This window comes from Gorilla gorilla, chromosome 9, assembly GCF_029281585.2.
Source record: "Gorilla gorilla gorilla isolate KB3781 chromosome 9, NHGRI_mGorGor1-v2.1_pri, whole genome shotgun sequence".
Classification (NCBI taxonomy): Eukaryota; Metazoa; Chordata; class Mammalia; order Primates; family Hominidae; genus Gorilla; species Gorilla gorilla.
Window position 1 is genome coordinate 143,189,069 of NC_073233.2, and position 27,767 is coordinate 143,216,835.

Below are 27,767 nucleotides of genomic sequence, written 5' to 3' on the forward strand. Positions count from 1 at the left end.
TTACCTAGGTGCACGTGACAAGGTGCTGCCAGATGCCACCAGCGCAGACAGTCAGTGAGCCCACCTCATCAGAGGGCACATGAGATCCCCAAATGAGAAAGAACTCTAAGGAGCCAAAATCTGCCAAGATGGGTACATTAAAGCTTGCAACTTTGCACGTGAGTGCACCCTCAGACTCAGCCAGTTTATTCTCCTTTGCAGTCCATTCTGAAAAGTCCAGCCAGATGATGGCTAAAGAGTAGAGAATGGAAGGTGGAAGGCAGTTGCTGCTTGCAGAAGAGGCACGCTGGCAGCATTGGCAGGGAGGAAGAGACTGGAAACTGAGTAGCAGATCCGAGAAACCAAAATGCTCAGCGAATGAGGGCAGGTGGCATGGAGCTACTTCCCTGGGTCCAAGAGCCTAATTACCTTATTGTTCCATAAGTTCATGGCCTGCGGTCATCAGGGAAAATAAAACACTGACTGGGGGTCAGTCTTTTCTGTTTAGAGGAGGCTCCCCGAAACCTCCCCCTCCCGGGTTCAAGCGATTCTCCTGCCTCAGCCTCCCGAGTAGCTGGAACTATAGGCGCCCTCCACCACTCCCGGCTAATTTTTTTTTGGTTTTTTTTTTTTGTAGAGACGGGGTTTCACCGTGTTAGCCAGGATGGTCTCGATCTCCTGACCTCGCGATCCGCCCGCCTCGGCCTCCCAAAGTGCTGGGATTACAGGCGTGAGCCACCGCGCCCGGCCTCAGCTGGTTTTTCAAAAGTCATGGCGTGTAATTGTCAGAACAGTGAACTTCGGAGATCCACCGGAGGGGCGAGGCCACAGCTCAACCGCGAGCACCTGAGCATCCTGCACCGCCTGCGACGGCCGTCAGGGGGCGCGATGCCGCCTCACAGAACCTCGAGAGGCGCCCGGGTTCCGGCACAGAAGCCCGGCGGCTCCAGGGGGCGGAGCCGAGCCGCCTCCTCAGGACCTATGCAGGAGGCGCCGTCATCCCTACAGGGACACCTGAGAGGACCCAGCCTCCTCCTCCTCAGGACCCACTCGGGAGACGCCGCTGGCTCTATAGGAACACCTGGGGACCGTGGCCAGGGACCACCCAGCCTCCTTCTCCTCAGCTCCTCAGGAACGACTGGGGAAGCTGTGGCTTCATGGTCCCCGAGGCTGCCCGAGGAAAGGTGAGGAAAAGCTTTCCGTCCCGGCTCAGTGCTGAGGAGGCCGCGCTGCCTCGCGCTCCACTTTCTCAAGTTGTATTTATTTTATTTTACAAAGTGGCCCATCATTAAGTGGCTTTGTTACTCATTATTACAGCATACCTGAGTTGTTTCGTTTTTAAATTTTTGACCAATTTGGGTTTGTTTGGGGTGGATCCGGGACAGAGAAGGGAGAAACCCTGAGGGCAACATGGAGAGCCCCAGGGAGACGCGCACCCCACGACTTGCTTTTATTTGCGTTCCAGTGGCTCGTTTTTCTTAGAGTGTTAAAGTACTTGAAAAATATTGAAGACCAGATGTAGATGTGAGTTTTCACAACCGTATTTTAAGTGTAAATACTGGACTTTGTCTGTTAACAGGATTTTAGGTAAAATAAATTTAAGCGGAGTTTATTTCGGCAAAGGAATGGTTCATGAATCACGCAGGAAGCACCAGAACGGAAGTCGGCTTGGGGCTTCGAGCTCTTAGGGTGGCCCGTAAGTGAGGCTCCTCAGTGGCTCCAGCTAGGCGACCGCCTGTGGTGGGGATGCTTCCCTCAGCGTCCCTAGTCATACAGCCAACTGGCTGCTGGGCTTTTTGGCATTGACTGTGGTTGGTTTGTGAATTTTTTTAAGTCAGTTCACATGCCTCCAAGTTCGGTTTCTGTTTGCTTAGGGAAGGCCTCAGGCTAACCCCCGCCGTATTTGCTTTAACATGTCAAAACCATAATTTATTTTTCATTTTACTTTCCTGGCATTAATAGAAGTAAATTCACATTTGTGCGTTATTCAGAAAGTCAGTTTAATTGGCAACCTATTTGTGATGGTGCATAAAATAATGTCTTTTAATCATTGGCATCTTAGATTAGATGAAATATGTTAACTCTCTTAAGCTTTGTTATTAACCCATAACAAGAGTTAAGTTTCTTTTTTTCTCCTAGGCTTTGACCATTTAAAATACACTCAGGCATCTCGTAACGATGTTATACTTTCTGAGAAATGTGTCCTTAGGTGATTTCATCTTTGTGTGAACACTGCAGAGTGTCCTTATAAAACTTAGATGGTGTAGCCCACTCCACACCTAAGTTACATAGTATAGCCTATTGCTCCCAGGCTACGAACCTGTACAGCATGTCTCTGTACTGAATGCTGTAGTCAACCATAACACCATGGTGATTGTAGATTGTGATCCCAGAATATCTGGGACAGGTCTCAGTCAATTTAGAAAGCTTATTTTGCCAAGATTAAGGACACGCCCGTGACACAGCCTCAGGAGGTCCTGACGATGTGTGTCCAAGGTGGCCAGGGTAGAGCTTGCTTTTGTACATTTTAGGGATACATGAGACGTGTAAGATGTACAGTCATTTGGCCCAGTAAGGCGGGACAACTGGAAGCAGGAAGTGGGGGTGCTTCCAGGTCAGAAGTAGGTTAGAGACAAAAGGTTGCGTTCTTTTGAATCCTTCATCAGCCTTCCACTGAATACACAATTTAGTCTGGCTCAATGAATCTGCATTTTTACATAAATAATAGGGCAGAGGAAGCAATCAGATATGCATCTGTCTCAGGTGAGGGATGACTTTGAGTGCTGTCTGTCCTTTGTCCAAAAGGAAATTCTTTGTGGGCAAATTGTGAGTGAGGTATGTAGCTTTTTATCTTTGTAGCTATCTTAGTTAGGAATAGAATGAGGGCAGGTTTGCCTGACATAGCTCCCAGCTTGACTTTTCCCTTGGCTTAGTGATTTGGAGGTCCTGAGATTTATTTTCCTTTCATGGTATCAGAAGAGAGAAAAAGTAATTTGTTGAGCCATGAGCTTATGACAAGATGGCTAGGAAGGAATTTTTCAGCTCCATTTTTATCTCATGGGACCACCATCATATGTATGCAATGCACGAGTGTAAAATCACATTTAGTTAAGTCAGCTTACACTAAGCTATGGACCCAGATGGTCCTGGGGCCTTTTTCCACTGGGAGATCTTTAAGGACCTTTCTTAGCTTTTCTATGCTAATTGGTATATTCATAGTTGCCTTATTTCAGTGCCCATTTTGTTAATGTGTATTTTTACTAGGAAATCACCCATTTTTTCTAGGTTTCCAGTTTGATGCAATTATTTGACTTTTAATTTCTCCTCTGTTTTTAGTTTTGTACATAATTTTCCTATCTACTTTGCACTCTTTTTTCCATCAACAGTATTTTTAAAATATACTTTTTAGCTTTTTTTGAAGAATTGTTATGTTTGACAATTTTTTATGACCTAATCATGACTGTAAATGATTTTTAATTAATTTCAGCTTAATGTCTTTTGTAGGGCACAACTGTTAAAATACAAAATTACAACAAACGTGGGTTTGCAGATCTTAACTGGCTTTTTTTTTGTGGTTCTAGAATCAGGCAGCAGTCCAGACCAAAAATGGTTCAGAATGATCTGCCACACAACATGTGCGGGTTATATTTATAGCCAGAGAAAAAAAGTGACATACAGAAAACAGAAGTGAGGTATAGAGGTGGCTGGATTGGTTACAGACCTGGTTACAGCCCGGATTTGCCTTCTTGGATCTTGTTTTGAACAGCTGGCTGCCGGCCATTGACTGACACTCGGCTGATGTGATTGGCTGAACCGCCGCTGTTTGTTACCATGATACATTCCCAAGTCAGATTTTCAGTTTGTTTCTATACTAAATTAGGTTGCGATTCTTCTTCTTCTTCTTCTTTTTTCTTTTTTGAGGCTGAGTCTCGCTCTGTCGCCCAGGCTGGAGTGCAGTGGCGCGATCTCAGCTCACAGCAAGCTCCGCCTCCCGGGTTCATGCCATTCTCCTGTCCCGGCCTCCCGAGTAGCTGGGACTGCAGGCTGCCGCCACCAAGTCCGGCTAATTTTTTTGTATTTTTTTTTAGTAGAGACTGGGTTTCACCTTGTAAGCCATGATGGTCTCGATTTCCTGACCTCATGATCCACCCGTCTCGGCTCCCAAAGTGCCGGGATTACAGGCGTGAGCCACGGCGCCCGGCCGCGACTCTTTACAAGGACTCCTTGGGAGGCTTCTAAAGCCCAAATGTTGTTTGATGTAAGAATTCCTCCCTTTTGGTCAGCCTCTCAATTTTGAGATATTGATCAAAACTTTGGGCATTGGTGTCACTCTTTGTTATCGTTGTAAATTGAGTTATTAGGACTTATTTGCTTTCAGTGTGGCATTTTCAAGTTTTATTTGGTCTCAGTGCCCTCTGGGCAATAGCAGAACACTGTGTTGTGTAAGGCGGAAATAGAGCAATAGAAAATAACAACTGATTTGTTAATATCAGATTACTTCAAGTTACTTGTTTTGGTAAGAATTAAAGCAGAGGGGACTTCTTTATGCTGACTCAGGTAGACTGGAATCTCTTCAGGGAAAAAGGGAGCTCTTTTGGGATCTATCTACTTCCTTAAAGTTTCAGCTTTGTTGTGTGTCATTCAGCGTGAGTGTCTCCATTCTGGTTTTGCCTGCTCAGTGTGGCCTAATGCGGGAGTTGTGACCAAAACAATGACCTCCCGTAATTTGTTCAACAGTTCTCCCCTTTTGGTTAGGTTCCTACCTAGGTGAGGGTGTGACTAAAAACTTAGGGCATTAGCAGTATTCTCAGTAACTATCATTTTAGGTTTCCGGTCTCAACACATCATTTAAGAAGTCAGTAAAGCTTTCTTCTATTGTGACAGCATATTTAATACTGAGAAAGAAAAGAAAATTTTTATCTTGCGAATGTGAGCTTCCTCTAAATTATCAGGTCCAGAGAGGCGTGGGAATGAGGCAGCAGTCACGTCCCATTTCCCTCTTAGCTAAGTAATCATATCTTGAAGCTGCTTGCTATATAGACTAGACTGACTGTCATCAGCTATAGATTAACCTAAGAGTGTCTTTGAATATTTTTTCCAGTGGCAAATATTTGCTTCTGTTGTATCATAGCTGAAAGGAATGCTGGGAAACAAAATAAAGACAAGCATTCATTAGAATAAGTGATCCAGTCACAATGAATCAATTTGAACTTTTTTTTTTTTCCCACAAAGTCATACTTTGAAAACGTCCAGCCGTAAATTGAAATAGTCTCCAAAATGTGAATTTTTTTCCCTGGTTCTAAGATGACCAGCTTTCTTAGAGAGTGAACTACACCATAAGAAAAATGATATGACCATGTTTACACATATATGTTATCATAACATAAAACATGTAAAAGGGGCATTTCTTTGAAAGTATATATTAGTCTGTATAATTTACTTTGCAGTATCATGAATGCTCTTATTTTTAAAAGTAGGAGTAGTTACTGTCAATTACTAATTTTTAGTACAAATAATTTAGCAGATATCTGAAAAAATTACAATTTTTAAATAGAGGTTTTATTTTAAATTAGTTTTAGATTCATACAGAAATTGGGAAGAAAATGCAGATTTCCCATGTAGACGCAACCTAGTTTCCCCTCTTTTTAACATATCAACATGTATCAGATAGGTTTAACATCTTTTTTTTTTTTTTTTTTTTTTTTTCCAGACAGAGTCTCAACCAGGCTGGAGTGCAGTGGCGTGATCTCGGCTCACTGCAACCTCCGCCTCCCAGGTTCAAGCGATTCTCCTGCCTCAGCCTCCTGAGTAGCTGGTATTACAGGCGCCTGCCATCATGCCCGGCTAATTTTTGTATTTTTAGTAGAGATGAGGTTTCACCACGTTGGCCAGGCTGGTCTTGAACTCCTGATCTCAGGTGATCCGCCCGCCTCAGCCTCCCAAAGTGCTGGGATTACAGACATGAGCCACCACTCCTGACCAACATCTTACATCATTTCTTGTCATACTTAATGACTGGGTATTACTATATTATTAAATAAGCTCACATCTTATTTGGTTTCCCTTAGTTCTGCCTTTTTCTCTCCCAGGATCCTATCTAGGATCCCATAGGACATTTAGTCATCATGTCAGGCTCTTCTTGGCTGTGACAGTCTCTCAGACTTTACTTCTGAGGACCTGGAACAGTGTTAGGAGGATTGGTCAGGTATTGTGTAGAATGTCCTCCATTGTGGTTTACTTGGGGTTTTTCTCATAATCAGCCTGGGTTTAGGGGTTTGCGGGAAGCAGAGCAGATGTGTAGTGTGTCCACAAAAAGAGTCAAAGACTGTAAAATATTTGAAGAGATGTATTCTGAGCCAAATATGAGTGACCATGGCCCTTGACACAGCCCTCAGGAGACCCTGAGAACATGTGCCCAAGGTCTTTGGGGTGCAGGTTGGTTCTATACATTTTAGGGAGATAGGAGACATCAATCAAGTGTATTTAAGATATATATTGGTTCGGTCCAGAAAGGTGGGACAACCCAATGGATTAGGGTGGGGTGGGGCTTCCAGGTTATAGGTACATTTAAAATTTTTCTGATTGGCAGTTTGTTGAAAGACTTACTATCAATAGAAAGGAGTGTCTGGGCTATGATAAGGGGTTATGGAGACCAAGGTTTTGTCATGGAGATGAAGCTTGCAGGTAGCAGGCTTCAGAGAGAATAGATTGTAAATGTTTCTTATCAGATTTAAGGTTGTGTTGATGTTAAATGCTGATTGGCTTTTCCTGAATTCCAAAAGGGAGGAGGGCATCATGAGGCATGTCTGACCACCTCTTTCCCATCATAGCCTGAACCAGTCTTCCAGGTTAACTTTGGTGTCCCCTGGTGGAGAGGTGGTTGTGGGAAAGATCTTTGAATTTTATTTTTGGTTTGCAAGCGCTAGTCTAGTCACTTCATGCTCTCAAGATGTGTTATCACCATTAATGTTAACTTTTATCACTTGGTTGAGGCAGTGTTTTCAGGTTTTTCACTGTGAAGTTACTTTTTTCCCATGTCTATATTGTATGTATGCTTTTGGAGGAAGTCATCATGCAGAGCTCATACTTAAAGGAGTGGGGAGTTAGCCCCACCTCCTTGATGGCTGTCTATATCAGGTATTTGGAATTCTTCTGTATAAGAGATTTCTATTCAGCCCATTTGCATATCTGTTTAATCATTTATTTATACCAGTATGGGTCCACAGATAGTTACTTTAATCTTTTGGTTGTTATCTAATTGTACAGTATTTTGTTGCTCTTTGTTCATACCTGTGGCCATTGGTAGCTCTTTCCACTGGCTCCTTTTACGTAATTTCATGGTTTTTTTTTATAATTTATTTCTGTTACTTCAAAAGTACCCTGGCTCATATATTTTCTGTCCCAGTCCTAGTTTCAGCTATTTCTTCTAATAGCCCTGATTTCTTTTGTTAGAGAATGGTATGAACAACTTACATCTGGCCACTAAATGTGGTCATTGCGTCATGACACTTACAGCTGACAGTGCAAAGAAATATATGTGTGTCTTCTAACTTATATGTACCCACTTAATTATAAAGGTTTCTATGTGGAACCATCTATGTATATGTTAAGCTAAATGTGAGTTTATACTTATGTTGTATATATATATTCTGACTCATTATGACAGAGATCATTCTAGGCTTCCCTATTTTTTATCTGTAACTTCTCACTGTAATAGTGAGGAACCTGGCTCCTACTATCTGCCATTTATTTCATCCCTTGTACCATTGGGAACAATGAATTCATTCTTGATCAAGATTCCAGGTTGGGACTTAATAAGAAATATATGTTTGGTCTGTGTCTGCAGTTCCTGGTACAGAGCTTCTAAAACTATTATAATTTCCTGAACAGTAGGGGTGCTAGGAGCATCTTGTGTTCTAATATTTGGTCTTTGGCCCTGGTTCCTGATGCAGAGTTCCTAAATCTCTTGGAATCTCGTGGATAATAGGAATGGCTTCTGTTCTAATAAGGACACTCTGTGGGTTCCTGGATGGTTTCAGGATGGGGATGGTCACCAGAAAGACCAAGCCATGATAAGAAGGTTGTAACTTTTAGCTTAACATGCAATCCTTTGAGGGTGTGAAGGGACTGGAAATTGAGTTAATAATCCATCATGTCTACATGATGAAGCTTCCATAAAAATTCCTAAAATATGGAATTTGGAAAGTTCCAGATCAAGGCTGACAGATTTGATGTCTAGTGAGGGCTCATCTATCATAGATAGTGCCTTCTAGCATGTCGTGACATGGCAGAATGGGGAAACGGGCTCCTAGATGCTTTTATAAGGGCACTGGTTTCATTCATGAGGACAGCACTCTCATGATCCGATCACCTCTCGGTTACCTCTGAATACCATCCCTTTGGGGATTACATTTCAAAATAGGAATTTGGGGTGGGGGTGTACACACATTGAGACCATAATAACTAGTAAACATAAGTAAGTATTTCCTAGTTCCATAAGCCATCATAGCAAATTGTCAAACCTGAAGAGGGGGTGTAGGAATGCCTAGTTTCTGGCCAAGTCATATAGAAGTTTGGGTAAACTGGGGATTCACTACTTGTGATTGGCATCTGAGGTTGTGGACAGTCTGGTGTTACTAAGCCCTTAACTTGTAGGGTGTATACTAACTCCAGGTAATCAGTGTCACAGTTGAATTACAGGATACCCAATTGTTTTCCAGAGAGTTGGAATATTGGTTGGTATGGGAAACACCCCCCACCCCCCCACAATTTGCTGTTAAAAGTGGAGTGTTGATAGTATAGAGGAAAATCATGGTTATTTTTCTTTTTACAGATATAGTAGTTTCAAAATTAACTATTATCCCTATGGGAAATAACTTTATAAAATAGAGTCCACTGTTGGTGTATATAGTACGTTTTGTTTTTAGTCTATGGCTTCTACTCATTTCCAGCTCAGCACCTTTGGCCCACCACTTGCAACATACATTGGTAATACAGTTCGATTCTTGGTTGCACTCTGTATTTTGTCCTTAGATACTTCCACATCCTAAATCATTTAATTTGTGTAGATTGTGGTTTGTTCTTTGTGCATTAAAATTCTGTGGGTTTTATCAAATGCATAGTGTCAGATATCCACTACTGAAGCAGCATACAGAATACTTCAAATCCCCACCCCAGACAGTCACTGATCTGACTATCATCTCTTTGGTTGTGCTTTTTCCAGAATGTTATATGAATGGAGTCATATAATGTATAACATCTTCATACTGCCACCCTTTACTTAGCAACATAGATGCAAGATTCATTCATTTGTTTTCATGGATTGACAGTTCATTCCTTTCTGTTGGTGAATGGTGTTCCATTGCATGGTTGTACTTCAAATTGATTATGCATTCAGCTATTGAAGAACGTTCTGATTACTTCAAGTTTTGGCCATTATGAGTAGAGTGGCTCGTATATAATTACATGCTAGTTTTTGTTTGAACATAATTTTTCAAAGCAGCTGTCTAAACATACACAATTTAGGGGTGCATTTGTTGGATTGTAAGGTAAGACTTGTTTATCTTTGGGAAAAACTGTCAAACTATTTCCCAAAGTGGCTGTACCCATTCATGCATTCTGCCAGTAATGAATGGCCGTACCTATTGTTCTTCAACCTCCAATTGTTACTGTTGAGCTTTTTTAAGAGTACCACAGTTGTACTAGGTGTGCAGTGATATCTCAGCATTATTTTAATTTGCAGTCTCCTAATGAGATATATTGAGCATCCTTTTGTGTGATTATGTGATATCTGTATATTTTCTTTTTTTTCTTTTTTCTTTTTTTTTTTATTGAGATAGAGTCTCGTTCTGTCACTCAGGCTGGAGTGCAGTGGCGTGATCTTGGGTCACTGCAACCTCCACCTCCGATGTTCAAGCAATTCTCTTGCATCAGCCTCCCAAGTAGCTGGGATTACAGGCACCCACCACCATGCGTGGCTAATTTTTTTGTATTTTTAGTAGAGAGGGGGTATCACTATGTTGGCCAGGCTGATCTCAAATTCCTGACCTCAGGTGACTCACCCGCCTCAGCCTCCCAAAGTGCTGGGGTTATAGGCATGAGCCACCACACCTGGCCTGCTATCTATACATTTTATTTGGCTGGATGTCTGTTCAGATATTTACCCAGTTTTATTTGGGTTTTTAGTTTTCTTAGTGTTCGTTTGAAGAGTTCTTTGTGTATCTTCAATACAGTTTTTAAAATCACGTTTGTATTTTCTAAATATCTTCTCACAGTGTGTCTTGTCTTTTTGTTCTCTGAATAGGGTTTTTCATAGTAGAAAATTTAGCTTTATAAAGTCTGTTCTCAGTATTTTCACGAATTGGCACTTGATGCTGTGTGTTAAAACTCAACACCAGATCCAATGTCTCTTAGGTTTTCTTTTAGATTATAGTTTTGCATTTGAAGTTGTAGTCTCTGGACAATTTTGAGTAGGTTTTTGTGTTTTAATTTGTGTATAGAGTCACTTCATTCCATTTGGCTTCCAAATAATTCTTCCATCACCATTTATGGGAAGGGTATGGATGTAGTGGCCTTTATTTCGGTTTGAATTTCCAAAATTATGACACTGAATAAACGGAATATTGAATTTTATAGGTATTTCAGGACAGCCAGGAGGGGGCGCACATCCGCCGAGAAACTGTGAGCAAGAGCGTCTGTGCTGAACCACGGAGCCACCAGAGGGCGCGCGATCCCGCCCCAACGAACTTCCCGCGGAGGTGCCAGAAGCAGCGAGGAGCTTCAACTTCCTCAGGGCAGCACGAGGGTCGTGTTAACTTGGTGTTCTTCATTGGTGAGTAAAAAGCTCCTGTCCACGGCCCTGAGTGCCAAGGAGTGAGTATTTAGAGTACTCTGCAGAGGAAGAACTTCATCTAGAAAAAGAAAACCCACAAATCGCACTGTTTGGAGTACACCCTAGTATCATTGTCAACGTCCAAGACACAGTGGCTGCTAATATATATTCTTACAGTGGCCTCTAATATAATAATCACACTGTGCCCTACATTACTATGATATCCACACCGTGCCCTAACACCCATATAATATCCACACCATGCCCTAACACTGATGTAATCCACACCATCGCTTCAAATACTAATGTAATAATATCCACACCATGCCCTATCACTGATCTAGTCCACACCATCGCTTCCAATACTAATGTAATAATATCCACACCATGCCCTAACACTGATCTAATCCACACCATCGCTTCCAATACTAATGTAGTAATATCCACACCATGCCCTATCACTGATCTAATCCACACCATCGCTTCCAATACTAATGTAGTAATATCCACACCATGCCCTATCACTGATCTAATCCACCCTATCGCTTCCAATACTAATGTAGTAATATCCCCACCATGCCCTATAACTGATCTAATCCACACCATCGCTTCCAATACTAATGTAGTAATATCGACACCATGCCTTAACGCCAATCTAATCCACACCATCACTTCCAATACTAATGGAATAATATCCCCACCTTGGCCTATCATTGATCTAATCCACACCATCACTCCCAATACTAATGTAATAATATCCACACCATGCCCTATCGCTGATCTAATCCACACCATCACTTCCAATAATAATGTAATAATATCCACACCATGCCCTATCACTGATCTAGTCCACACCATCGCTTCCAATACTAATGTAATAATATGCACACCATGCCCTATCACTGATCTAATCCACACCATCACGTCCAATACTAATGTAATAATATCCACACCATGCCCTGTCACTGAGCTAGTCCACACCATCGCTTCCAATACTAATGTAATAATATCCACACCATGCCCTATCACTGATCTAATCCACACCATCGCCTCCAATACTGATGTAGCAATATCCACACCATGCCCTATCACTGATCTAATCCACACCATCGGTTCCAATACTAATGTAATAATATCCACACCATGCCCTATCACTGATCTAATCCACACCATCGCTTCCAATACTGATGTAGCAATATCCACACCATGCCCTATCACTGATCTAATCCACACCATCCCTTCCAATACTCATGTAGTAATATCCACACCATGCCCTATCACTGATCTAATCCACACCATCGCTTCCAATACTAATGTAGTAATATCCACACCATGCCCTATCACTGATCTAATCCACACCATCGCTTCCAATACTAATGTAGTAATATCCACACCATGCCCTATCACTGACCTAATCCACACCATCGCTTCCAATACTAATGTAATAATATCCACACTATGCCCTAACACTGATCTAGTCCACACCATCGCTTCCAATACTAATGTAATGATATCCACACCATGCCCTATCACTGATCTAGTCCACACCATTGCTTCCAATACTAATGTAATGATATCCACACCATGCCCTATCACTGATCTAGTCCACACCATCGCTTCCAATACTAATGTAGTGATATCCACACCATGCCCTATCACTGATCTAATGCACACCATCGCTTCCAATACTAATGTAATATTATCCACACCGTGCCCTATCACTGATGTAATCCATACCATCGCTTCCAATACTGATGTGGCAATATCCACACCATGCCCTATCACTGACCTGATCCACACCATCGCTTCCAATACTAATGTAATAATATTGACACCTAGCCCTATCACGGATCTAGTCCACACCATGGCTTCCAATACTAATGTAGTAATATCCACACGATGCCCTATCACTGATCTAATCCACACCATCGCTTCCAATACTAATGTAGTAATATCCGCCCCATGCCCTATCACTGATCTACTCCACACCATCGCTCCCAATACTAATGTAATAATATCCACACCATGCCCTATCACAGATCTAGTCCACAACATCGCTTCCAATACTAATGTAATAATATCCTCACCATGCCCTATCACTGATTTAATCCACACCATCACTGCCAATACTAATGTAATAATATCCACACCATGTCCTATCACTGATCTAGTCCACACCATCGCTTCCAATACTAATGTATTAATACCACACCATGCCCTATTACTGATCTAATCCACACCATCGCTTCCAATACTAATGTAATAATATCCCCACCATGCCCTGTCACTGATCTAATCCACAGAATCGCTTCCAATGCTAATGAAGTAATATCCACACCATGCCCTGTCGATGATCTAATCCACACCGTCGCTTCCAATACTAGTGCAATAATATCCACACCATGCCCTATCACTGATCTAATCCACACCATCGCTTCCAATAGTAATGTAATAATATCCACACCATGCCCTACCACTGACATAATCCACACCATCACATCCAATACTAATGTAATAATATCCACACCATGCCCTATCACTGATCTAATCCACACCATCGCTTCCAATAGTAATGTCATAATATCTACACCATGCCCTATCACTGATCTAGTCCAGACCATCGCCACAAATACTAATGTAATAATATCCACAGCATGCCCTATCACTGATATAATCCACACCATCACTTCCAATACTAATGAAATAATATCCACACCATGCCCTGTCACTGATCTAATCCACACTATCGCTTCCAATACTAATGTAGTAATATCCACACCATGCCCTATCACTGATCTAATCCACACCGTCGCTTCCAATACTAATGGAGTAATATCGACACCATGCCTTAACGCCGATCTAATCCACACAATCACTTCCAATAGTAATGAAATAATATCCCCACCATGGCCTATCATTGATCTAATCCACACCATCACTCCCAATACTAATGTAATAATATCCACACCATGCCCTACCGCTGATCTAATCCACACCATCACTTCCAATACTAATGTAATAATATCCACACCATGCCCTATCACTGATCTAATCCACACCATCGCTTCCAGTACTAATGCAGTAATATCCACACCATGCCCTATCACTGATCTAATCCACACCATCCCTTCCAATACTAGTGCAATAATATCCACACCATGCCCGGTCACAGATCTAATCCACACCATCGCTTCCAATACTAATGTAAAAATATCCACAGCATGCCCTATCACTGATCTAGTCCACACCATCGCTTCCAATACTAATGTAATAATATCCACACCATGCCCTATCACTGATCTAATCCACACGATTGCTTCCAATACTAATGTAGTAATATCCACACCATGCCCTATCACTGATCTAATCCACACCATCGCTTCCAATACTAATGTAATAATATCCACACCATGCCCTATCACTGATCTAATCCTCACCATCGCTTCCAATACTAATGTAGTAATATCCACACCATGCCCTATCACTGATCGAGTCCACAGCATCACTTCCAATACTAAGGTAGTAATATCCACACCATGCTTTATCACTGATCTAGTCCACACCATCGCTTCCAATACTAATGTAATAATATCCCCACCATGCCCTATCAGTGATCTAGTCCACACCATCGCTTCCCATACTAATGTAATAATATGCACACCATGCCCTATCACTGATCTAGTCCACAGCATCACTACCAATACTAATGTAGTAATATCCACACCATGCCTTATCACTGATCTAGTCCACACCATCGCTTCCAATACTAATGTAGTGATATCCACACCATGCCCTATCACTGATCTAATCCACACCATCGCTTCCAATAACAATGTAGTAATATCTACACCATGCCCTATCGATGATCTAATCCACACCATCGCTTCCAATACTAATGTAGTAATATCCAAACCATGCCTGTCACTGATCTAGTCCACACCATCACTTCCAATACTAATGTAGTGATATCCACAGCATGCACTATCACTGATCTAATCCACACCATCGCTTCCAATACTGATGTAACAATATCCACACCATGCCCTATCACTGATCTAATCCACACCATCGCTTCCAATACTGATGTAGCAATATCCACACCATGCCCTATCACTGATCTAATCCACACCATCGCTTCCAATACGAATGTAATAATATCCACACCATGCCCTATCACTGATCTAATCCACACCATCGCTTCCAGTACTAATGTAGTAATATCCACACCATGCCCTATCACTGATCTAGTCCACACCCTCGCTTCCAATAGTAATGTAATAATATCCCCACCATGCCCTGTCACTGACCTAATCCACACCATCACTGCCAATACTAATGTAATAATATCCACACCATGCCCTATCACTGATGTAGTCCACACCATCGCTTCCAATACTAATGTAATAATATCCACACCATGCCCTATCACTGATCTAGTCCACACCATCGCTTCCAATACTAATGTAATAATATCCACACCATGCCCTATCACTGATCTAGTCCACACCATCGCTTCCAATACTGATGTAGCAATATCCACACCATGCCCTATCACTGATCTAATCCACACCATCGCTTCCAATACTAATGTAATAATATCCACACCATGCCCTATCACTGATCTAATCCACACCATCGCTTCCAATACTAATGTAATAATATCCACACCATGCCCTATCACTGATCTAATCCACACCATCGCTTCCAGTACTAATGTAGTAATATCCACACCATGCCCTATCACTGATCTAGTCCACACCATCGCTTCCAATAGTAATGTAATAATATCCCCACCATGCCCTATCACTGACCTAATCCACACCATCACTGCCAATACTAATGTAATAATATCCACACCATGCCCTATCACTGATGTAGTACACACCATCGCTTCCAATACTAATGTAATAATATCCACACCATGCCCTATCACTGATCTAGTCCACACCATCGCTTCCAATAGTAATGTAATACTGTCCACACCATGCTCCAACAATGTTCTAGTCCACAACAACGCTTTCAATATTAATGTAATAATATCCACACCATGCCCTATCACTGATCTAGTCCACACCATCACCTCCAGTACTAATGTAATAATATCCACACCATGCCTTAACTGTGATCTAATCCACACCATCGCTTCCAATACTAATGTAATAATATCCACACCATGCCCTGTCACTGATCTAATCCACAACATCGCTTCCAATACTAATGTAATAATATCCACACCATGCCCTATCACTGATCTAGTCCACAACATCACCTCCAGTACTAATGTAATAATATCCACACCATGCCTTAACACTGATCTAATCCACACCATCACTCCCAATACTAATGTAATAATATCCACACCATGCCCTATCACTGATCTAGTCCACACCATCGCCTCCAATACTAATGTAGTAATATCCACACGATGCCTTAACACTGATCTAATCCACACCATCGCTTCCAGTACTAATGTAATAATATCCACACCATGCCCTAACACTGATCTAATCCACACCATCGCTTCCAATACTAATGTAATAATATCCACACCATGGCCTATCACTGATCTAATCCACACCGTCGCTTCCAATACTAATGTAATAATATCCAGAGCATGCCCTAACACTGATCTAATCCACACCATCGCCTCCAGTACTAATGTAATAATATCCACACCATGCCCTAACACTGATCTAATCCGCACCATTGCTTCCAATACTAATGTAATAATATGCACACCGTGGCCTATCACTGATCTAGTCCACACCATCGCTTCCAATACTAATGTAATAAAATCCACACCGTGCCTTAACACTGTTCTAATCCGCACCATCGCTTCCAATACTAATGCATTGGGGGAGTAACCTGATGAGATTCATGGATTAGAGACATGGCTCTGGCTGCTGTGGAGAAGGCACCAGGGAGAGCAGATGGCTCAATGGGTGTGCAGGAGACCTCTCCCTGAGTTTAGGGAGAGGTTTTTAAAACAGAAGAAGTTTGAGTAATTTAAATGATGATGGGAAGGAGCTAAAAGTGGGGGATAGGTTAAAGATACAGGAGAGTGGGAGGAAGAACCGACAAGTGAGGTTCCAGAGAGAGCAGGAGAAGAGGAGATTCCCATAGGGGGATTAACACTTTCTTTTCTTTTTTCTTTCTAAGACAGGGTCTCACTCTGTCGCCCAGGCTGGAGTGCAGTGGCACAATCTTGGCTCACTGTAGTGTAGACTTCCCAGGCTCAAGGGATTTCTCCCACCCCAGACTCCCAGGTAGCTGGAACTACGGGTGTGAACCACTACCAGACCTGGCTAATGTCTCTTTTTTTTGGTAGACACAGAGTCTCACTATTTAACACTGATTGGTCTCCAACTCCTGGCCTCAAGCGATCCTCCTGCCTAGGCTGCCTAGGGTTGTTTTAGGGTCAGGGCCCAGGGTTAGGGTTGTTTTAGGGTCAGGGCCCAGGGTTAGGGTTGTTATAGGGTCAGTGCCAGGGCCCAGGGTTAGCGTTGTTTTAGGGTCAGGGCCAGGGCCCAGGGTTAGGGTTGTTTTAGGGTCAGGGCCAGGGCCCAAAGTTAGGGTTGTTTTAGGTTCAGGGCCCAGGGTTAGGGTTTTAGGCTCAGGGCCAGGGCCCAGGTTTAGGGTTGTTTTAGAGTCAGGGCCAGGGCCCAGGGTTAGGGTCGTTTTAGGGTCATGGCCAGGTCCCAGGGTTAGGGTTCTTTTAGGGTCAGGGCCAGGGCCCAGGGTTATGGTTGTTTTAGGGTCAGGGCCCAGGGTTAGGTTTGTTTTAGGGTCAGGGCCCAGGGTTAGGGTTGTTTTAGGGTCAGGGCCCAGGGTTAGGGTTGTTTTAGGGTCAGGGCCCAGGGTTATGGTTCTTTTAGGGTTAGGGTCCTGGGTTAGGGTTTTAGGCTCACGGCCAGGGCACAGGGTTAGGGTTTTAGGCTCAGGGCCAGGGCCCAGGGTTAGGGTTGTTTTAGGGTCAGGGCCCAGGGTTAGGGTTGTTTTAGGGTCAGGGCCCAGGGTTAGGGTTGTTTTAGGGTCAGGGCCCAGGGTTAGGGTTGTTTTCGGGTCAGTGCCAGGGCCCAGGTTTAGGGTTGTTTAAGGGTCAGGGCCTGGGCCCAGGGTTAATGTTGTTTTAAGGTCAGGGCCAGGGCCCAAATTTAGGGTTGTTTTAGGGTCAGGGCCCAGGGTTAGGGTTTTAGGCTCAGGTCCAGGGCCCAGCGTTAGGGTTTTAGGCTCTGGGCCAGGGCCCAGGGTTAGGGTTGTTTTAGGGTCAGGGCCAGGGCCCAGGGTTAGCGTTGTTTTAGGGTCAGGGCCAGAGCCCAGGGTTAGGGCTGTTTTAGGGTCAGGGCCCAGGGTTAGGGTTGTTTTAGGGTCAGGGCCCAGGGTTAGGGTTGTTTTAGGGTCAGGGCCCAGGGTTAGGGTTGTTTTCGGGTCAGGGCCCAGGGTTAGGGTTGTTTTAGGGTCAGTGCCAGGGCCCAGGTTTAGGGTTGTTTAAGGGTCAGGTCCAGGGCCCAGGGTTAGGGTTTTAGGCTCAGGGCCAGAGCCCAGGGTTAGGGTTTTTTTAGGGTCAGGGCCAGGGCCCAGGGTTAGGGTTGTTTTAGGGTCAGGGCCAGGGCCCAGTGTTAGGGTTGTTTTAGGGTCAGGGCCCAGTGTTAGGGTTGTTTTAGGGTCAGGGCACAGAGTTAGGGTTTTTTTAGGGTAAGGGCCCAGGGTTAGGGTTGTTTTAGGGTCAGGGCCAGCGCCCAGGGCTAGGGGTGTTTTAGGGTCAGGGCCAGGGCCCAAAGTTAGGGTTGTTTTAGGGTCACGGCCCAGGGTTAGGGTTTTAGGCTCAGGTCCAGGGCCCTGGGTTAGGGTTTTAGGCTCCGGGCCAGAGCCCAGGGTTAGGGTTGTTTTAGGGTCAGGGCCAGGGCCCAGGTTTAGGGTTGTTTTAGGGTCAGGGCCAGGGCCTAGTGTTAGGGTTGTTTTAGGGTCAGGGCCCAGGGTTAGGGTTGTTTTAGGGTCAGGGCCCAGGGTTAGGGTTGTTTTAGGGTCAGGGCCCACAGTTAGGGTTTTTTGATCAGGGCCAGGGCCCAGGGTTAGGGTTTTAGGGTAAGGGCCAAGGCTCAGGATTAGGGTTTTAGGGTCAGGGCCAGGGCCCTGGGTTAGGGTTTTAGGGTCAGGGCCAGGGCCCAGGGTTAGGGTTTTAGGCTCAGGGCCAGGGCCCAGGGTTAGGGTTTTAAGGTCAGGGCCAGGGCCCAGTGTTAGGTTTTTAGGATCAGGGCCAGGGCCCAGGGTTAGAGTTTTAGGGTCAGGGCCCAGGGTTAGGGATTTAGGGTCAGGGCCCAGGGTTAGGGTTTTAGGGTCAGGGCAAAGGGTTAGGGTTTTAGGGTCAGGGCCAGGGCCCAAAGTTAGGGTTGTTTTAGGTTCAGGGCCCAGGGTTAGGGTTTTAGGCTCAGGTCCAGGGCCCAGGGTTATGGTTTTAGGCTCAGGGCCAGGGCCCAGGTTTAGGGTTGTTTTAGGGTCAGGGCCAGGGCCCAGGGTTATGGTTGTTTTAGGGTCATGACCAGGTCCCAGGGTTAGGGTTGTTTTAGGGTCAGGGCCAGGGCCCAGGGTTATGGTTGTTTTAGGGTCAGGGCCCAGGGTTAGGGTTGTTTTAGGGTCAGGGCCCAGGGTTAGGGTTGTTTTAGGGTCAGGGCCCAGGGTTAGGGTTGTTTTAGGGTCAGGGCCTAGGGTTATGGTTCTCTTAGGTTTAGGGCCCAGGGTTAGGGTTTTAGGCTCAGGGTCAGGGCCCAGGGTTACGGTTTTAGGCTGAGGGCCAGGGCCCAGGGTTAGGGTTTTAGACTCAGGGCCAGGGCACAGGGTTAGGGTTTTAGGCTCAGGGCCCCGGGCCCAGGGTTAGGGCTTTAGGGCCAGGGCCCGTGGCCCAGGGTTAGGGCTTTAGTGCCAGGGCCTGGGGCCCAGGGTTAGGGCTTTAGGGCCAGGGCCCGGGGCCCAGGGTTAGGGCTTTAGGGCCAGGGCCCGGGGCCCAGGTTTAGGGCTTTAGGGCCAGGGCCCGGGGCCCAGGGTTAGGGCTTTAGGGCCAGGGACCGGGGCCCAGGGTTAGGGCTTTAGGGCCTGGGCCCGGGGCCCAGGGTTAGGGCTTTAGGGCCAGGGCCCGGGGCCCAGGGGGTTAGGGCTTTAGGGCCAGGGCCCGGGGCCCATGGTTAGGGGTTTAGGGGCAGGGCCCGGGGCCCAGTGTTAGGGCTTTAGGGGCAGGGCCCGGGGCCCAGGGTTAGGGCTTTAGGACCAGGGCCCGGGGCCCAGGGTTAGGGCTTTAGGGGCAGGGCACGGGGCCCAGGGTTAGGGTTTTAGGCTCAGGGCCCGGGGCCCAGGGTTAGGGTTATTTTAGGGTCAGGGCCAGGGGCCAGGGTTAGCGTTGTTTTAGGGTCAGGGGCAGGGCCCAAAGTTACGGTTGTTTTAGGGTCAGGGCCCAGGTTTAGGGTTTTAGGCTCAGGTCCAGGGCCCAGGGTTAGGGTTTTAGGCTCAGGGCCAGGGCCCAGGTTTAGGGTTGTTTTAGGGTCAGGGCCAGGGCCCAGGGTTAGGGTTGTTTTAGGGTCATGGCCAGGGCCCAGGGTTAGGGTTGTTTTAGGGTCAGGGCCAGGGCCCATGGTTATGGTTGTTTTAGAGTTAGGGACCAGGGTTAGGGTTGTTTTAGGGTCAGGGCCCAGGGTTGGGGTTGATTTAGGGTCAGGGCCAAGGGTTCGGGTTGTTTTAGGGTCAGGGCCCAGGGTTAGGGTTATTTTAGGGACAGGGCCCAGGGTTAGGGTTCTTTTGGGGTTAGGGCCCAGGGTTAGGGTTGTTTTAGGGTCAGGGCCCAGGGTTGGGGTTGTTTTAGGGTCAGGGCCCATGGTTAGGGTTGTTTTAGGGTCAGGGCCCATGGTTATGCTTGTTTTAGTGTTAGGGCCCAGGGTTAGGGTTTTAGGCTCAGGGCCAGGGCCCAGGGTTAGGGTTTTAGGCTCAGGGCCAGGGCCTAGGGTTGGGGTTTCAGGCTTATGGCCAGAGCCCAAGGTTAGGGTTTTTGGCTCAGGGCCAGGGCCCAGGGTTAGGGTTTTAAGCTCAGGGCCAGGACCCAGGGTTAGGGTTGTTTTAGGGTCAGGGCCAGGGCCCAGGGTTAGGGTTGTTTTAGGGTCAGGGCCAGCGCCCAGGGCTAGGGGTGTTTTAGGGTCAGGGCCAGGGCCCAAAGTTAGGGTTGTTTTAGGGTCACGGCCCAGGGTTAGGGTTTTAGGCTCAGGTACAGGGCCCAGGGTTAGGGTTTTATGCTCAGGGCCAGAGTCCAGGGTTAGGGTTGTTTTAGGGTCAGGGCCAGGGCCCAGGGTTAGGGTTGTTTTAGGGTCAGGGCCAGGGCCCAGTGTTAGGGTTGTTTTAGGATTGGGGCCCATTGTTAGGGTTGTTTTAGGGTCAGGGCCCAGGGTTAGGGTTGTTTTGGGGTTAGGGCCCAGGGTTAGGGTTGTTTTAGGGTCAGGGCCCATGGTTAGGGTTGTTTTAGGGTCAGGGCCCAGGGTTAGGGTTGCTTTAGGGTCAGGGCCCAGGGTTAGGGTTGTTTTAGGGTCAGGGTCCAGGGTTAGGGTTATTTTAGGGTCAGGGCCCAGGGTTAGGGTTTTAGGCTCAGGGCCAGGGCCCAGGGTTAGGGTTTTAGGGCCAGGGCCCGTGACCCAGGGTTAGGGCTTTAGGGACAGGGCCCGTGGTCCAGGGTTAGGGCTTTAGGGCCAGGGCCCGGGGACCAGGGTTAGGGCTTTAGGGCCAGGGCCCGGGGACCAGGGTTAGGGCTTTAGGGCCAGGGCCCGGGCACCAGGGTTAGGGCTTTAGGACCAGGGCCCGGGGCCCAGGGTTAGGGTTGTTTTAGGGTCAGGGCCCGGAGCCCTAAGTTAGGGTTGTTTTAGGGTCAGGGCCCAGGGTTAGGGTTGTTTTAGGGTCAGGGCCCAGGGTTAGGGTTGTTTTAGGGTCAGGGCCTAGGGTTAGGGTTGTTTTAGCGTCAGGGCCCAGGGTTAGGGTTTCAGGCTCAGGTCTAGGGCCCAGGGTTGGGGTTTCAGGCTCAGGGCCAGAGCCCAAGTTTAGGGCTTTAGGTTCAGGGTCAGGGCCCAGGGTTAAGGTTTTACGCTCAGGTCCAGGGCCCAGGGTTAGGGTTTTAGGCTTAGGGCCCCGGGCCAAGGGTTAGGGCTTTAGGGCCAGGGCCCGTGGCCAAGGGTTAGGGCGTTAGGGCCAGGGCCCGGGGCCCAGGGTTAGGGCTTTAGGGCCAGGTCCCGGGTCCCAGGGTTAGGGCTTTAGGGCCAGGGCCCGGGGCCCAGGGTTAGGGCTGTAGGGCCAGGGCCCGGTGCCCAGGGTTAGGGCTTTAGGGCCAGGGCCCGGGGCCCAGGGTTAGGGCTTTAGGGCCAGGGCCCGGGGCCCAGGGTTAGGGCTTTAGTGGCAGGGCCCGGGGCCCAGGGTTAGGGCTTAGGGTCAGGGCCCGGGGTCCAGGTTTAGGGCTTTAAGACCAGGGCCCGGGGCCCAGGGTTAGGGCTTTAGGGTCAGCGCCCGGGGCCCAGGGTTAGGGTTGTTTTAGGGTCAGGGCCCGGGGCCCTAAGTTAGGGTTGTTTTAGGGTCGGGGCCCAGGGTTAGTGTTGTTTTAGGGTCAGGGCCCAGGGTTAGTGTTGTTTTAGGGTCAGGGCCCAGGGTTAGTGTTGTTTTAGGGTCAGGGCCCAGGGTTAGTGTTGTTTTAGGGTCAGGGCCCAGGGTTAGGGTTGTTTTAGGGTCAGGGCCCAGGGTTAGGGTTGTTATAGGGTCAGGGCCAGGGCCCAGGGTTTGCATTGTTTTAGGGTCAGGGCCAGGGCCCAGGCTTAGGGTTGTTTTAGGGTCAGGGCCAGGGCCCAAAGTTAGGTTTGTTTTTGGTTCAGGGCCCAGGGTTAGGGTTTTAGGCTCAGGTCCAGGGCCCAGGGCTCGGGTTTTAGGCTCAGGGCCAGGGCCCAGGTTTAGGGTTGTTTTAGAGTCAGGGCCAGGGCCCAGGGTTAGGGTTGTTTTAGGGTCATGGCCAGGTCCCAGGGTTAGGGTTGTTTTAGGGTCAGGGCTAGGGCCCAGGGTTATGGTGGTTTTAGGGTCAGGGCTGAGAGTTAGCTTTGTTTTAGGGTCAGGGCCCAGGGTTAGGGTTCTTTTAGGGTCAGGGCCCAGGGTTAGGGTTGTTTTAGGGTCAGGGCCCAGGGTTATGGTTCTTTTAGGGTTAGGGCCCAGGGTTAGGGTTTTAGGCTCAGGGCCAGGGCCCAGGGTTAGGGTTTTAGGCTCAGGGCCAGGGCCCAGGATTGGGGTTTCAGGCTCAGGGCCAGAGCCCAAGGTTAGGGTTTTAGGCTCAGTGTCAGGGCCCAGGGTTAGGGTTGTTTTAGGGTCAGGGCCCAGGGGTAGGGATGTTTTAAAGTCAGGGCCCAGGGTTAGGGTTGTTTTAGGGTCAGGGCCCTGGGTTACGGTTGTTTTAGGTTCAGGGCCCAGGGTTAGGGTTGTTTTAGGGTCAGGGCCCAGGGTTAGGGTTGTTTTAGGGTCAGGGCCCAGGGTTAGGGTTGTTTTAGGGTCAGGGCCCAGGGTTAGGGTTGTTTTAGGGTCAGGGCCCAGGGTTAGGGTTGTTTTAGGGTCCCGGCCCAGGGTTAGGGTTGTTTTAGGGTCAGGGCCCAGGCTTAGGGTTGTTTTAGGGTCAGGGCCCAGGGTTAGGGTTGTTTTAGGGTCAGGGCCAGGGCCCAGGTTTAGGGTTGTTTTAGGGTCAGGGCCCAGGGTTAGGGTTGTTTTAGGGCCAGCGCCCAGGGCTAGGGGTGTTTTAGGGTCAGGGCCAGGGCCCAAAGTTAGGGTTGTTTTAGGGTCACGGCCCAGGGTTAGGGTTTTAGGCTCAGGTCCAGGGCCCAGGGTTAGGGTTTTAGGCTCAGGGCCAGAGCCCAGGGTTAGGGTTGTTTTAGGGTCAGGGCCAGGGCCCAGGGTTAGGGTTGTTTTAGGGTCAGGGCCAGGGCCCAGGGTTAGGGTTGTTTTAGGGTCAGGGCCCAGTGTTAGGGTTGTTTTAGGGTCAGGGCCCAGAGTTAGGGTTTTTTTAGGGTAAGGGCCCAGGGTTAGGGTTGTTTTAGGGTCAGGGCCCAGGGTTAGGGTTGTTTTAGGGTCAGGGCCCAGGGTTAGGGTTGTTTTAGGGTCAGGGCCCACGGTTAGGGTTTTTTGATCAGGGCCAGGGCCCAGGGTTAGGGTTTTAGGGTAAGGGCCAGGGCCCAGGATTAGGGTTTTAGGGTCAGGGCCAGGGCCCAGGGTTAGGGTTTTAGGCTCAGGGCCAGGGCCCAGGGTTAGGGTTTTAGGCTCAGGGCCAGGGCCCAGGGTTAGGGTTTTAGGCTCAGGTCCAGGGCCCAGGGTTCGGGTTTTAGGCTCAGGGCCAGGGCCCAGGTTTAGGGTTGTTTTAGAGTCAGGGCCAGGGCCCAGGGTTAGGGTTGTTTTAGGGTCAGGGCTAGGGCCCAGGGTTATGGTGGTTTTAGGGTCAGGGCTGAGAGTTAGGTTTGTTTTAGGGTCAGAGCCCAGGGTTAGGGTTGTTTTAGGGTCAGGGCCCAGGGTTGGGGTTGTTTTAGGGTCAGGGCCAAGGGTTAGGGTTGTTTTAGGGTCAGGGCCCATGGGTATGCTTGTTTTAGTGTTAGGGCCCAGGGTTAGGGTTTTAGGCTCAGGGCCAGGGCCCAGGGTTAGGGTTTTAGGCTCAGGGCCAGGGCCTAGGGTTGGGGTTTCAGGCTTATGGCCAGAGCCCAAGGTTAGGGTTTTCGGCTCAGGGCCAGGGTCCAGGGTTAGGGTTTTAAGCTCAGGGCCAGGGCCCAGGGTTAGGGTTGTTTTAGGGTCAGGGCCAGGGCCCAGGGTTAGGGTTGTTTTAGGGTCAGGGCCAGCGCCCAGGGCTAGGGGTGTTTTAGGGTCAGGGCCAGGGCCCAAAGTTAGGGTTGTTTTAGGGTCACGGCCCAGGGTTAGGGTTTTAGGCTCAGGTCCAGGGCCCAGGGTTAGGGTTTTAGGCTCAGGGCCAGAGCCCAGGGTTAGGGTTGTTTTAGGGTCAGGGCCAGGGCCCAGGGTTAGGGTTGTTTTAGGGTCAGGGCCAGGGCCCGGTGTTAGGGTTGTTTTAGGGTCAGGGCCCAGTGTTAGGGTTGTTTTAGGGTCAGGGCCCAGAGTTAGGGTTTTTTTAGGGTAAGGGCCCAGGGTTAGGGTTGTTTTAGGGTCAGGGCCAGCGCCCAGGGCTAGGGGCGTTTTAGGGTCAGGGCCAGGGCCCAAAGATAGGGTTGTTTTAGGGTCACGGCCCAGGTTTAGGGTTTTAGGCTCAGGTCCAGGGCCCTGGGTTAGGGTTTTAGGCTCAGGGCCAGAGCCCAGGGTTAGGGTTGTTTTAGGGTCAGGGCCAGGGCCCAGGGTTAGGGTTGTTTTAGGGTCAGGGCCAGGGCCCAGTGTTAGGGTTGTTTTAGGGTCAGGGCCCAGGGTTAGGGTTGTTTTAGGGTCAGGGCCCAGGGTTAGGGTTGTTTTAGGGTCAGGGCCCATAGTTAGGGTTTTTTGATCAGGGCCAGGGCCCAGGGTTAGGGTTTTAGGGTAAGGGCCAAGGCTCAGGATTAGGGTTTTAGGGTCAGGGCCAGGGCCCTGGGTTAGGGTTTTAGGGTCAGGGCCAGGGCCCAGGGTTAGGGTTTTAGGCTCTGGGCCAGGGCCCAGGGTTAGGGTTTTAGGGTCAGGGCCAGGGCCCAGTGTTAGGTTTTTAGGGTCAGGGCCAGGGCCCAGGGTTAGAGTTTTAGGGTCAGGGCCCAGGGTTAGGGATTTAGGGTCAGGGCCCAGGGTTAGGGTTTTAGGGTCAGGGCCCAGGGTTAGGGTTTTAGGGTCAGGGCCAGGGCCTAAAGTTAGGGTTGTTTTAGGTTCAGGGCCCAGGGTTAGGGTTTTAGGCTCAGGTCCAGGGCCCAGGGTTAGGGTTTTAGGCTCAGGGCCAGGGCCCAGGGTTAGGGTTTTAGTGCCAGGGCCCGTGGCCCAGGGTTAGGGCTTTAGGGACAGGGCCCGTGGCCCAGGGTTAGGGCTTTAGGGCCGGGGCCCGGGGACCAGGTTTAGGGCTTTAGGGCCGGGGCCCGGGGACCAGGGTTAGGGCTTTAGGGCCAGGGCCCGGGCACCAGGGTTAGGGCTTTAGGGCCAGGGCCCGGGGCCCAGGGTTAGGGCTTTACGGGCAGAGCCCGGGGCCCAGGGTTAGGGCTTTAGTGGCAGGGCCCGGGGCCCAGCGTTAGGGCTTTAGGGTGAGGGCCCGGGGCCCAGGATTAGGGCTTTAGGACCAGGGCCCGGGGCCCAGGGTTAGGGTTGTTTTAGGGTCAGGGCGCAGGGCCCTAAGTTAGGGTTGTTTTAGGGTCAGGGCCCAGGGTTAGGGTTGTTTTAGGGTCAGGGCCCAGGGTTAGGGTTGTTTTAGGGTCAGGGCCTAGGGTTAGGGTTGTTTTAGCGTCAGGGCCCGGGGTTAGGGTTGTTTTAGGGTCAGGGCCCAGGGTTAGGGTTTCAGGCTCAGGTCTAGGGCCCAGGGTTGGGGTTTCTGGCTCAGGGCCAGAGCCCAAGTTTAGGGCTTTAGGTTCAGGGTCAGGGCCCAGGGTTAAGGTTTTACGCTCAGGTCCAGGGCCCAGGGTTAGGGTTTTAGGCTTAGGGCCCCGGGCCCAGGGTTAGGGCTTTAGGGCCAGGGCCCGTGGCCAAGGGTTAGGGCGTTAGTGCCAGGGCCCGGGGCCCAGGGTTAGGGCTTTAGGGCCAGGGCCCGGGTCCCAGGGTTAGGGCTTTAGGGCCAGGGCCCGGGGCCCAGGGTTAGGGCTGTAGGGCCAGGGCCCGGTGCCCAGGGTTAGGGCTTTAGGGCCAGGGCCCGGGGCCCAGGGTTAGGGCTTTAGGGCCAGGGCCCGGGGCCCAGGGTTAGGGCTTTAGTGGCAGGGCCCGGGGCCCAGGGTTAGGGCTTAGGGTCAGGGCCCGAGGTCCAGGTTTAGGGCTTTAAGACCAGGGCCCGGGGCCCAGGGTTAGGGCTTTAGGGTCAGCGCCCGGGGCCCAGGGTTAGGGTTGTTTTAGGGTCAGGGCCCGGGGCCCTAAGTTAGGGTTGTTTTAGGGTCGGGGCCCAGGGTTAGTGTTGTTTTAGGGTCAGGGCCCAGGGTTAGTGTTGTTTTAGGGTCAGGGCCCAGGGTTAGTGTTGTTTTAGGGTCAGGGCCCAGGGTTAGTGTTGTTTTAGGGTCAGGGCCCAGGGTTAGGGTTGTTTTAGGGTCAGGGCCCAGGGGTAGGGATGTTAAGGGTCAGGGCCAGGGCCCAGGGTTTGCATTGTTTTAGGGTCAGGGCCAGGGCCCAGGCTTAGGGTTGTTTTAGGTTCAGGGCCAGGGCCCAAAGTTAGGTTTGTTTTTGGTTCAGGGCCCAGGGTTAGGGTTTTAGGCTCAGGTCCAGGGCCCAGGGCTCGGGTTTTAGGCTCAGGGCCAGGGCCCAGGTTTAGGGTTGTTTTAGAGTCAGGGCCAGGGCCCAGGGTTAGGGTTGTTTTAGGGTCATGGCCAGGTCCCAGGGTTAGGGTTGTTTTAGGGTCAGGGCTAGGGCCCAGGGTTATGGTGGTTTTAGGGTCAGGGCTGAGAGTTAGGTTTGTTTTAGGGTCAGGGCCCAGGGTTAGGCTTCTTTTAGGGTCAGGGCCCAGGGTTGGGGTTGTTTTAGGGTCAGGGCCCAGGGTTATGGTTCTTTTAGGGTTAGGGCCCAGGGTTAGGGTTTTAGGCTCAGGGCCAGGGCCCAGGGTTAGGGTTTTAGGCTCAGGGCCAGGGCCCAGGATTGGGGTTTCAGGCTCAGGGCCAGAGCCCAAGGTTAGGGTTTTAGGCTCAGTGTCAGGGCCCAGGGTTAGGGTTGTTTTAGGGTCAGGGCCCAGGGGTAGGGATGTTTTAAAGTCAGGGCCCAGGGTTAGGGTTGTTTTAGGGTCAGGGCCCTGGGTTACGGTTGTTCTAGGTTCAGGGCGCAGGGTTAGGGTTGTTTTAGG

The 27,767-nt window shown here is 48.9% G+C and overlaps 1 protein-coding gene across 2 annotated transcripts in view; it reads left to right on the plus strand.

The window, feature by feature from the left end:
* Window positions 1-27,767, plus strand: part of LOC134756488 (uncharacterized) — a 208,300-nt gene that overhangs the window by 111,877 nt on the left and 68,656 nt on the right. The window contains exons 3-5 of one of the 2 annotated variants that reach the window (XM_063693697.1): window positions 617-1,163; window positions 5,690-5,998; window positions 10,615-10,810. In XM_063693697.1, the coding sequence (XP_063549767.1) occupies window positions 617-1,163; window positions 5,690-5,882 (740 nt within the window). In that variant the 3' untranslated portion in view covers window positions 5,883-5,998; window positions 10,615-10,810. The remainder of the gene's footprint in view (window positions 1-616; window positions 1,164-5,689; window positions 5,999-10,614; window positions 10,811-27,767) is intronic. The other variant, XR_010129227.1, reaches the window with a different exon arrangement.